The following is a 12661-nucleotide window of genomic DNA, read 5'->3' on the forward strand; positions in this document are numbered from 1 at the left end:
ATGTAGCTATGGAATTGGGTGGTGGTGGTTGTGGTGGTGGGTGGAGGCTGGAGAAGACATGTCAATTAATTCAAAGGCTAAAATACTTCTTAAATTAAGCTTTTCATTATGTTTTTTTATATTTCTCCATTTACTATTCAAATTATTTTTTCAATCCATAATTATAGTTAATAAATTGTATATATTTGTTCCACTTTACCGTTTCTTTTAGCTTTTTAACCGGAATATTTGTTGAACGGAAACATCTCTGATTCATTTTTGATACATTATCGATACATCTTTGATACATCTTGGATATACGGTGAATTAAACATCTCTGGTTCATTTTTGATACATTTTCGATCAGTTTGTTTTTATATTTTGAAGATTTTATTTACATAAAAAATTCAAAAATAATCAAAAAAGACATTTGAAAAAAATATTTAATACTTCTCCAGTTATTTATTCGATGCATTTCAAATACATATTTGATACAATTTTGATATATATTTGATACATATTCGATCGTTCGAACCTTTTTCTTATTTTTTTATACGTTAATTTTTAGTTTTATTCTATGTATTATACAAATTTGATACATATGTGATACATATTTGATACATTCCCAACACCTAATTTATGTATGTTAAATACATTTTTAATTACATAATTTATACTCCATCCGGTCCATAATATTTGTCGCATTTAATATTGACACAAGAATTAAGAAAACATTTAATATGTCTTAGTTTATAGACAATTTTACTAAGTTAACCCTATAACGAAAGTAGTTTATATTTATTACCACTATTTTTATTTGTTTATTGTATTCTTTCAATAAATTAATGAGAGGCAAACATGGAAAATAACAATTAATGCTCTTTTGAAATTCTAAAGTGACAAATATTATGGACCAAAACAATTTCTCAAATACGACCAATATTATGAACCGGAGGGAGTACATGGTAAATACATTTTTAAATTGTACTTAATAGATGCATAATTGATACATAATAACATTTTTTATAACATTCTTTTAGTTTTATTACATATATTTTTTATAAATATTTGATACATTTTTCATTATATAATTTATACACAATAAATATATTTTAACATGCACTTAATAAATACATCGTTGATACATAATTTATACATGATAAATATATTTTTTAATATATTTAAATAGATACATCGATACATAATTTATACATGATATATACATTTTTTAAATATATTAATCGGTACATCTCTGATACATAATCTATACATGATATATACATTTTTTAAATATATTAATCGATACATTTCTGATACATAATCTATACATGATATATACAGGATATGCATTAAACCCGTGTTCGGTATATATTAAATATGTATCCGATAAATAATTTATAAAATTATATCTTTTTGAAATTGTATCATTTGTGTATTTTAATATTTTTAAAATTTAATATATTTATATTTTTTAAGATTTAATATACTTATATTTTTTAAAATTAAATTAAAATGTATTTAAAATCACGAACCCATGCGTGTGCTAGTGCACCAAAATTAATAGTAGTATTTTTAAAATTTACATAGACAAACTTTTAAATTATTTTAAATAAATAATTAAATAAATAAATAATTATTTTTATTTAAAAAACAAAAAAAGAAGATATGTAGGACTGAACAGTACACTAGCAATCATGTGCACTGCTAGTGCACTATTATGAACAGTGCACTAGCAGTGCTATGCTTTGTTCCGCGTCAGTACGTGGTAATGAAATTTTCATTGGAAAAAAGGTGCCGCATGATAAGTTGTCCAAAAATTATGTACCCCATGAAAAATTGTGAACCTTTTAGAATATTTTTGTAATTTACTCATTTTTTTATACCTTCTCCCAAATAATAATAATCAAACAAAGAGTGAAGTGATGCACAAAATATAAAATTTGGGTGATGGGTGGTTATCAAAGATCAAACCGGTGGTAAAATTGGATGGGACTGCCCATCCATGGTTTTACATATTAGATCGGTTCAATTGGTTAGTTTTAAAAATCAATTAAAAACATACTGAACTATTTTTTAAATTTAATTTTTTTCGTCTTTTATCAATTGTGATCAAACTCTTAAATTTTTATAATTAAGTCTTAATTTGAAAGGCATTGTATTCAAATTTTTGCGTTGCTCTTTTAAAAATTTATTTTTGCATCTTTTATCAATTGCGGCAAAATTATAAAAATAATGATTTTTTTAAAAAAAAGTGTATTAAAATATAAAATATTTCAATGTATTATTTAAAAATATTTAAATATAAAATATATCTTAAAAAGTATTTTAAAAATTTGATTGTAAATGATGAAGGGTGTAAATATTTTAATTTAAAAAGCAGGACACAGGTTAGATATGATTACAACAAATTTATTACTATTGAATATGAAATAAACACATATTTTTTTTAATAAAAGACTGGAGTCAAGAAATTTGGAAACGCACCCGAAGATGTCAACTAGGTTGACACTCTTTTAGCATATACATCATTTTTCTCGCTACCGAATAAAATAAATTAAAATCGATGGATACATAATTCGATTACAAAACACCGAAGTATCCAAATAAAGAATCATAACAGATTTGCTAAATAAAATAAAACAAAACAAAAATAATATATTATAAATTTGGCTTAAATGCACAGAAACATCACACACCATTTGTGTTTCCGGCTTCGAACAGCCTACGTGGACGCCTGAGAGTGCCACACTGTACCAATCCCTGCCCACTACGAAACGCATAGTTTCTTTGTAAACAAAATGGCATCGTTTTAAGAAATAATTTTTTGGACACCTGGTTAAAACAAAACGCTGTGTTTTTTCTCTCCCCATTCTAAAACTCGATTTCACTCTAAATTAGGACAACACTTTTACCTCGCCGTTTTTTACTTCTCCTCTTTCAGAATGGAAATCACCATGAAATTAAGGCATCACCGTTCTCCTTCTCCGTTCAGTTTTCCCCTGTAACGTTCTTCTTTCCTTTAAACACGAACCATTTTTCCTTCTCCGTTTCACTTTTTCCCTTAAACGTTCTTCGGTGCCATTTTTCTGGAGCTCTCCGCTGCAATGTTGCTGAAATTAGGTCTCTAAAAGTGTAGGTACTGTATTCTTGTTTATGCTTGCTTCTGGTAATGGATCCCTCCAGTTTCTGTGTTTATTACAATTACAATGGGAACTTTGTTACTTTTGGGGATGAAAAGATATATTTCAAGGGTGACATATGTATCAGAGTGGGTTTAGCAAAGTTAAGGCTGAGTTTTTTGATTTTCAAGCTAATATCTTGAAGTTAAGGTATTCTAATTTTAAACTGTACTATGTGGTTCGTGGTCTGAAAATAAGTTATGGGTTAAGAGTTCTAGAAAACTATAGTGATGTTGTGGATATGTTGAAGTACATAGGGACAGAGGCTTGGCCTGTATTTTTTCGGTTGTATGTGGAAGGGGTAAAGAAAATAGATATCATTCAAACCCTTATACTGACTGAACAAGAAAGGGAAAGACAATTGATTGACACTCAAACCTTTGTAGATGATGCTCAAACCCCTGTAGATGCTGCTGAAACCCCTGTAGATGATGCTCAAACCAATGTAGACCATGATACTGAAACCCATGTACTGGCTGGGGATGTGAGTGCTGCAAATGTTATTGATGTTAACATTGAAGATATGAGAGATTTAGGTGCTGGAAGTTATGAAAGTGAGTTAGACTCTGACTATTTTTTAGTTGGCGAAAGTGATACTGACGACGGGCTTGACAACGATGAACTATCAGACGATGAAGAATACATTCAGGCCAGGGTCAATTTAGTTAAATACAGGATTTCAGCAAATAGCTCAAAAGTTAACGAGGAGTCGATAAGCAAAACTAATCTACCAAATGAATTCCAGGATGGTGTAGAGTGTGCTGACCAAGAAAGGGGACATGGAAGTGATTATGATGAATCTGATTGTGATGTGAACTTAATATGCAGCGACGATGAGGTTGATGAGGACGGAAAGCTTGTGAACCAGAGGAAGATCTTATATGATCCTAAGTGTGATCTTAAGGAGTTTAAGTTGCAATTGGGTATGAGGTTTGAAAGTGCACTTCAGTCTAGAGAGGCTATGCAGAAATGGGTCATACTAAATGGCTTTAATATAAGAAATACGAGGACCAATAAGAATCAAGTTGGAATGAGATACGGGGATGGCTGCCCATGGAAATTCTTTGGAAGCATGGACAGAAAAGATACAACCTTTTGCATCAAAAGACTTGTAAGTGAGCATTCATGTGCTCGACATGTTGAGAATAGGAAAGCTACGTATTTTTGGATCGTCGATGAATTTAAAGTGAGAATCAAAAGAAATCCTAATATGAAGCCGAAAGAGATGGCGACTGATTTGCTTAAGAAGTATTACTTGAAAGTAAGCCATTGAAAATGTTACCGAGGTAAAGAGAGGGCCTTAGAGCTTCTTCTAGGGTCCGTGGTTGAGCATTATGCCGCATTACGGTCTTATAAATCCGAGTTAATGAGGGTTGACCGAGATGGAAGATTTGAGTTTCTATTTGGTGAAGGCTCTGTTTTCCAAGGTTTTTTTTATAGGCCTTGGTGCGTTGAAGAAGGGGTTTCTCAAAGGATGTCGACCGATAATTGGATTTGATGGATGCTTCCTGAAGACTTTCTTGGGTGGGGCTATATTGACTGCCGTTGCAAAAGACGAAAATAGTCAAATGTATCCTATTTGTTGGGCAGTAGTTGAGAGTGAGAACGAGTTTTATTGGACTTGGTTTTTGAAACTAATGTGTGAAGAATTAGAGATTGGAGAGGGTTATGGGTGGATTTTTATGAGTGACCAACAAAAGGTAAACTTTCAAATTTAATTCTCTGAGTTTTATGTGTTGTGAACAAAATTTGTAAAGTTAGATAGGTAATGGGTCTTACCTTATAGCCACTCCACCAATGTTATTCATTTTGGCATTCAAAGAAAATGGTCCCACTTTACATTATATTGGTGAGTGTATTTGTAATGATAGGACATGAGAGTTGAATTTTTTTTCATCACAATCAATAACCATTTCAACCAACACATTATGTTAGACACACTACAATTCAATTTCAATTTAACCCATGACTTGCGGAAAACTGTACAATGTACAAGTTCTTATACGTCAACTTTAGAATATAGTATATAGCGCACAAAAAAATTAGAATGGAAACAGAACGCAAAGATAATGACACAGGCAAAGAAAAATAACATCAGGACGGGGATTTTGCAAGGAGCTCAGTAACGCTAACCAATTTACAATTGTATGGCACGGCTAGCTTAATTGCAAAAAAAAAAATTATATTTCTTTTCCTCGGGAAGTGAGAAAAAGAGATAACTTAAAGGAGACATGAAAGGAAAGGTTGTCCATGATCCACAGTGATTAAAGGTACGTTTTTGATTCTTTAAAAATTTGTTGCAGATCTGGTGCTATTTATATTTTCTATTAATATTGATTTTGTTTAATAGATCCAACTTTTGTGCTTTGTTCTATGGTCAGAGATCTGATATATAACGAAAAAAAATCTAGATTTTCAGGTAGATGTTAACTTGATTTTTGATATTTTTAACGTGTATCTCTAGAATTTTTATAACTGTAATTTTTTTAATTATTTGTTGTAGTTTTTCATTTTAATGATCTTAATATTTTCTGGTTTTAAATTTGTGCAGGTGCTTCGATTGGCCGACTCATATGATCTGCAGTGTTAGCCTCAGTTTCAGTATTTCTTGAAGAAAATGTAAAACAGTAAATGAAAAGTCAAGTAATGTAATTAAATCATGTATTTTTTTTTTTGTATATCTCCTATTAAGATTTGTGATTGGAAATTTTATGTGTTTTTTCAACAGTAAACCGAACTATAAAAACCATCCCTATTTTATGTTTTTTTTTCTTTTTTTTATTATGAATTTACAATTACCCCTTAAATAAAAGCACAAGAATTAAATATTAACAAAGTTGAGGTATGAAAGAAAAAAAAACTATGTAAATCATATATATTAAAGTGTCATGTAAACACTTCTAGTTCTTGTGAACCTAGCCCGACCACAATTAAAAATCCAGAAACTTAATAATAACGAATAAAATATTAGGATGAAAGAGGAAAAATGACAAAATTGTAAGGATTAAAATAAAATTGTGATTTCAGCACTGAATCATTATACTTTTACTGTTAAAATTGGAGTGTTATACTTATAACCTTGTACCTGTTGGATCTGTAGACAGTACTAATTAACAGAAATTCAGTTTGTCCATAAATTTTACAGTTTTACGTAATTATATTTTTAGTTTTTTTTTTTCAAAAAACAACATTTATTTTATATGATAATTTTAATTAGCTCAACTTATTGCACCATCAAAATTAAAGTCGTTACTTTTGCTAATAATTATAAATAATTTTTATATTTTAAATAATAATTTATCATATTGTTACATGATTAAGGTCAAATTTTATTTAAGTTTTAAATAATGTTAAAAAGTACTTTTTATATTATAAAAAAAGTACATGCGTGGTTTTCTTTTCCCCTAAAAAAAGAGTATTAAAACTTGCTAAAATCATATCACCATGTATTAGAAAAATGAGTTTGCCAATTAAAAAGGTAATTATAAAAGACAAGTGCAGAATTGATATATTTGATAACACATCTTATTATGAACCAAAAGTGTTGAAAGTAGTGGATCCTACATGCTATCTACTTCAATATTGTTAAGAAACTTTGTAATTCACCGAAAAAACCACTTTTTATTATAAAAGGTGGTGTATATGTTATGCCATGACATGAGAGTTGAATTTTTTCGACACAATTAATAATTTTGCCTACAAATAAATAACATTAGACGTACCCATAAACCAAAACCCTATTCAACTCATGGCGCACAGGTAATAGTAAAATATACATGGATTTGCCATTCACCTTTTACGTATCAAATGGAGCTATTTACGTTTGAAATTATGTCCCCCTAATTTAATAATGCTTCTCAATTTTTAATAAACCAATTTTCCAGATAAGTAAAGGATCAAAACAAAGAGTAGCAATCATATGACGATCATTAAAAAACCCGAAAAAATAATAATTTGTTGTATGTTGGTATTATCTTAATTGATTTTGCGACAACAATTATGATAAATCTGTATAGAGAAAAATATCATTTAAAGAACGCACCAAAATAATTGAAAACTAAAATAGTAAAAAATCTAACCTTATTATGCAGAAGTGGGTAATGTGAGAGTACCGCTGGTACAATAACCTATTTATAAGTTAAAACGAAGGCTAGTATACTGCGTGCGAATATGAAGTCTACTTTTTTTGGGGAATTGAAAAGCCAAAAAAAAGACAGCAACTTAAAGAAGCACCCGCCAAAGCAAAGATCTACCGTATTTCAGGGAGAAGAAAGGTATATTTTAATCCTTGTAATATGAACTCAACATTTAAGTCTATATTCGTAGGCATGTAGTGGAAGGCCAAAATATTTATTATCACTTCTAATGCCACAGGCTTTTGGAAACTTGGAAGGCAGTGTGATAGGACGTAAAAGTTGATGGATAAAAAACAGACTGAAAAAAAAATTTATAACAGCTAATACATTTGGCCCCATATGAAAGAAACCAAAAATATTTGAAGCCCGGGACAAATGAATCGCAACAGCTAATAAAATGGCACAATGCGCAAAAGACACCAATTCCAAAATGAGAAGACAACCCATATCACTTCATGTATTTTTACACCGTCACATTAATTATTCACCCATGATGAGGACCCTAAACATTATATGGTCTGGCATCAAATCCAAGTCATACATATCGTTTTGATATTCACATCATTTCAATTCTATAGTATAGAGGATTGTACAATATATAGGAATTTTCATTTCACTTTTAATATATAGAATATAGATTATTTAGCGTACATTTCTCTGTTGCACTGTCAATAGGCACATGTAAATAGTTAGTGGGATTAGAGGTAGCAAATAGTTGCCCAATCCAAATACTCAATCTAATCCGTCCAAGAAATATAATTTTCACTCAAAAAAAATATGGGTAATTTTTGACAAAAAAAAATTTGGAGCAAAATAAATTTATAAGAATGACTTAATGGATAAAATTGAATACAAACAAATTTTAAATCAAGAGTATTTGAGTTTTTTACAATAATAAATAAAAATATTTATAAGTTGTATAATTTATTTTTCAAAATAATTTTTTTTGAAACTTTTTTTTCAAAAAAAAAAGTATATCCAGAAATTGTTTTTTCCCTTGAACAAACTTAACAAAAATGTTGATTGAAAAATTAAAGAAAAAAATTACAAAGGCGAAACAAGAGTGTGGTTATAGAAAAGGATTCGATCACACGGAGTTTGGAGCCCGTGAACCCTGTATACGGTGAAGGATGAGTGTTGTGGGTGATAGATAACCTGTACAGAAGACCTTCCAGACACTTCATCTGTAGAATCTGTAATTGAGGCATGCATAACAATGGAATTATGTTTGGTGAAAAAAAGTGGCTTCATATAAAAAACACCACCAATCTCTCTCGGGAAACTTGGATGGATCGTCACATAATTCATCCAACTTCCGTCTTTGAATAACCAGAGATCACCATTGTTGGCCAAGAAAGAGAGGCAATTCGTAGCTAAACTTGCAAACGTTTCTGTTTGAGAGTAGTTGCAATTCTCACCCATATGAGGTAGCTCTAGCTCTGTGATTAATTTCGTCGTAAAATTGAAGCAAAACAGTTTCTCCTTGGTTCTCAGTCTCGTAAAATATTCTTCTTCGTCTACATCAATTTGACCATGCAGCATCATCATCGTTTCCCGGTAGGTTTTAAGATCTGGTATTCCTCTATTACGCTTCAACCAGAAGAAATCATCATTTATTATCATGGCCTCACGGCCAATATACGGAAGATTGTCGGCCATTCTTGTCCAAAGATTTGATTTAAGTGAAAATACATCGAGTGTTGTAATTATTTCAGCCGAATAATGGCTTTCGACTCTTATGACTTTATAGTCGCTGTTCGTTGAGTCATAAACAAACCCTAGAAACCTTAAGCTGACGGCACTATTAGGTTTTGGATAACCAGCTAATTTTGGCAATTCTCTGTACTCGTTCGTGCACGGATTCCATAGCACCGTAACGTGATCGTGCAAGAATCTGTCATCATACGGAACATTAACATCATTGCCTTCATAATGCAAGAAATAAGTTGAGTCGATGCACAGCATTCCATTGCAATAACAGAAGAATTCTGTTTTCCGGCCCGAATAGACGTACAGCCTACCGCTGGAACCGTCGCGCCAGGACGACGGAAATATCTGTAGAGGCGGAGGAAAAGAGTGTTTCTTCGCGAAGACGGGCACTGGTTTAGTTTCATCTAATGGTTGCTTTCCAATTTGCAGGGAGGAATAATCTACAATGTTTATGGCATCATCCTCTATTAAAACAAGAGAATATTCATTCTCATTGAGATGGTGATAATGGCTGTGAGATGCAGCAAAACGTTGGCTGCTGAGAACCGAATGCCAATATTTGGAGATGGATTTAAATCGGAGTATAGATTTGGCTGGTAATTTTATGAATATATTCTCAATCACCTCATCGGGAATAATAATAAAATTCTTCATCGTCTGCACTTAAACTAAACCAAAAGCACCATCTTTTGAAACTTAAATAGAGGAAAATTATGTGAAATTTGATCGTATATGATTTGGACTTGAGTACGAATTTTCCAAATAGGATAAGGAATTGGGAAAATTTGTAGAGTAATCTATATGGACTCTGTTTTCTTTATTTTAAAGGCCTAATCACTCAAAAAACCCTCACCTTTAATTTTTTTTTCAATTCCACCCCGACGTTGAAAATTTGTCAATTTTACCCACTTTTGAATTTTCCGTTTTCAATTGTACCCCAATTTTTTAATTTTTGTTAATTTTTTAACTTAAATGATGAAATCATTCAATTAACTAAGTTTAAACATGAAATTAAATTCTTTTTTATTCAAAAAAGTACAAATAAGTCCTTTATTTTTAAAAACTAACTAAAACCCATAATCATATTAACACTAACTTAAATTCTTAATTAATTTTACTAAATTTAAATAAATTTTAAAAACATACAATTAATATATGCTAGACATGGAGAATGTTTTAAACAAATTTCCAAACGAAAAAGACGTTAATTTAATTTTTCAGGGTACAATTGAAACACAAAAATTCAAAATAGGGTAAAATTGACAAATTTTCAACGTCAGGGTATAATTGAAAAGGGGTTAAAAGGTCGGGGGTTTTTAAAACATTTGACCTATTTTAAAACAAGTCTGAGTTCTGAGAAATTCTAGCGTGTTGTTGTACTGTAATATTTATCATTGAATTTTGGAAAAATACTTTTTAATTTTATAGATTGTTTTAAGTCTTGAAATTTTTTGTTTTAAAAATATGTAAATATGGTAATAAACAAACTACTAAAAAACTCCAACCTTTCATATAATAGACTAGCTACACCATATAGTATCATTAAACCCTATGGTAGAGTATATTTTTTATATTCGTATTTATTTTATAACTAGTTTCGCATTACGTGCTATGCACGTGACTCGTAACGTAACTTCTCAATGAACATGTTAGTAAATTTATTATAATTATATCAATTTTTTTATTTATAATTAATATTAAATTAGTTAAGACTTTTTGTAAAAATAAATATAATATACTCGGTTATTAAATTTTTTCCATACTAAATTTATTCTTCTTTTGATTTTATAATAACCATAATTAAATAATTAACTTAATTTTAATAATAATATTTTTACAAATAATAAGATAGAAATTTAAATAATAATATATTGACCAAATACAGTATTTTAATTTTGTAGTTCAATCAAACTAAAAGATATGTATTTCTACTAATTTGGAGACAATTTAGTTATTTTGACATACTATAAATTAAATTGGAGATAATTAAGCTACCTATTCTAATTAGGACTTTAACTACAATAGTGATTAATTAAATAATTAATTAGTCAATGACTATAAAACCTTTATTTAGTAGTAAACTGGAAAGGATTATTCAGTAAATTTGCCTGTCCCTCCCATCCGTGCTTTTATATATAGTACTAGGTTTTCGCCACGTGCTACGCACGTGAGCTACATTTATATGACCCGTTATTATATTAAATATTAATTAAATTGTTTAATGTAATACTTAGTTTTTAATAAATTATTATAAACTGTTTTTTATTTAATTTGAGAACTTAAATTGTGCATGATATTTATATTACCCGTTGTATATATTAAATATTAATTAAATTATCGAGAATGACTCGTTATATTAAATAATATTTCCTCTAAAACTAAAATGTTAACAAAAAAATAAAATACTCTAAAATAAGTAATTAAATAACATAAAAATATTAAATATGATATTATATATAAGAAAAATACATTCATATTCATTTATCTATATGATATATATAAAACAGTACATAAGCATTAGTAGTAGTTTTATACTCTGTAATTACTTTTATTTGATATGCCAGCTACTGATGCTTATTTGATACAACGACATCCTCATTATTGCGGACCTAATATATGGCCTGATAACATTTTGCCAGAACTGTAAGTTGCTTTCAAAAGGCTTGGAAAGCTGATTGTTGATGTTGGATCGATGCTAGCTTATCATTGTGATAAATATGTATCCAAGGGGATGAATACAAATAAAAATGAAGGCCTATAACAGATACTTCTCCGCTCGCGGTGTCACAAGGGCAGGTTGCTTTAATATTTCCCAGCAAAACAGAGTGAGTCTATCCAAAATGGTCCTTCTGTATCATCTTGGTGTGGATGGACCACGGTTCGCTAACAGGTCTGGCTTGTGCATTTTTTAAGAGAGACATCATGGTGTAGATATACCTTGCCCTGATAGTGCTGCTGGTCTTTACATTAGAATACGAACTGATCAAATAGTAAAGGTTGTCTATGGAGAAGATGAGATAGCATTCCAAGTTGGTGAAACCACTTAAATACTATCAAACGGTTATATGTGCAACACCTCACTGTTTCCGGGCACCTAAAAGAGTGGAGGCTTCTGGTGTTGATCGATCAACATTTGTATTATTCATGCAATCTGATTGGGATGAAAAACTCAACTTTCCCAAGGATATGCATATTCACAAAGAGCTGAAGTTGGCAAACTGTTCTAAAAAGTTTGGAAAATATTCTGAAAAGCTGTTGGACAAGTATTACCACTTGAAAACATAAACATCAGGTTTTCTATTCTTATAAATATTATGAATAAATTCGATGTTTGATTTTGTGCTCTATGCTAGGAATTGAATAATTTTATACTCATTCATCAAATGTAAGACATTTTCTTTTGTATTATTACAAATTAAATATGAAGGACTTTTATTTGTAAATTATTATAAACTGTTTTTTATTTAATTTGAGAACTTAAATTGTGCATGATATTTATATTACCCGTTGTATATATTAAATATTAATTAAATTATCGAGAATGACTCGTTATATTAAATAATATTTCCTCTAAAACTAAAATGTTAACAAAAAAATAAAATACTCTAAAATAAGTAATTAAATAACATAAAAATATTAAATATGATATTATATATA

General features: G+C 29.8%; 1 protein-coding gene and 1 pseudogene across 1 annotated transcript; one reads left to right on the forward strand and one right to left on the reverse strand.

Moving 5' to 3' along the window:
- Positions 1–8281: 8281 nt before the first annotated feature.
- LOC126674351 (uncharacterized) lies at positions 8282–9833 on the reverse strand. Its single transcript, XM_050368790.2, has one exon. The coding sequence runs from the start codon at positions 9656–9658 to the stop codon at positions 8339–8341; it is 1320 nt and encodes a 439-aa protein (XP_050224747.1). The 5' UTR covers positions 9659–9833; the 3' UTR covers positions 8282–8338.
- A 1728-nt stretch (positions 9834–11561) lies between these two features.
- LOC126672266 (uncharacterized) lies at positions 11562–12289 on the forward strand (annotated as a pseudogene).
- Positions 12290–12661: the final 372 nt, after the last annotated feature.

The sequence above is a fragment of the Mercurialis annua genome, linkage group LG3 (assembly GCF_937616625.2).
Source record: "Mercurialis annua linkage group LG3, ddMerAnnu1.2, whole genome shotgun sequence".
Classification (NCBI taxonomy): Eukaryota; Viridiplantae; Streptophyta; class Magnoliopsida; order Malpighiales; family Euphorbiaceae; genus Mercurialis; species Mercurialis annua.

Bases quoted from the DNA above. Each gene is read 5' to 3' on its own strand.
- LOC126674351 (XM_050368790.2), bottom strand. From the start codon at position 9,658: ATGAAGAATTTTATTATTATTCCCGATGAGGTGATTGAGAATATATTC.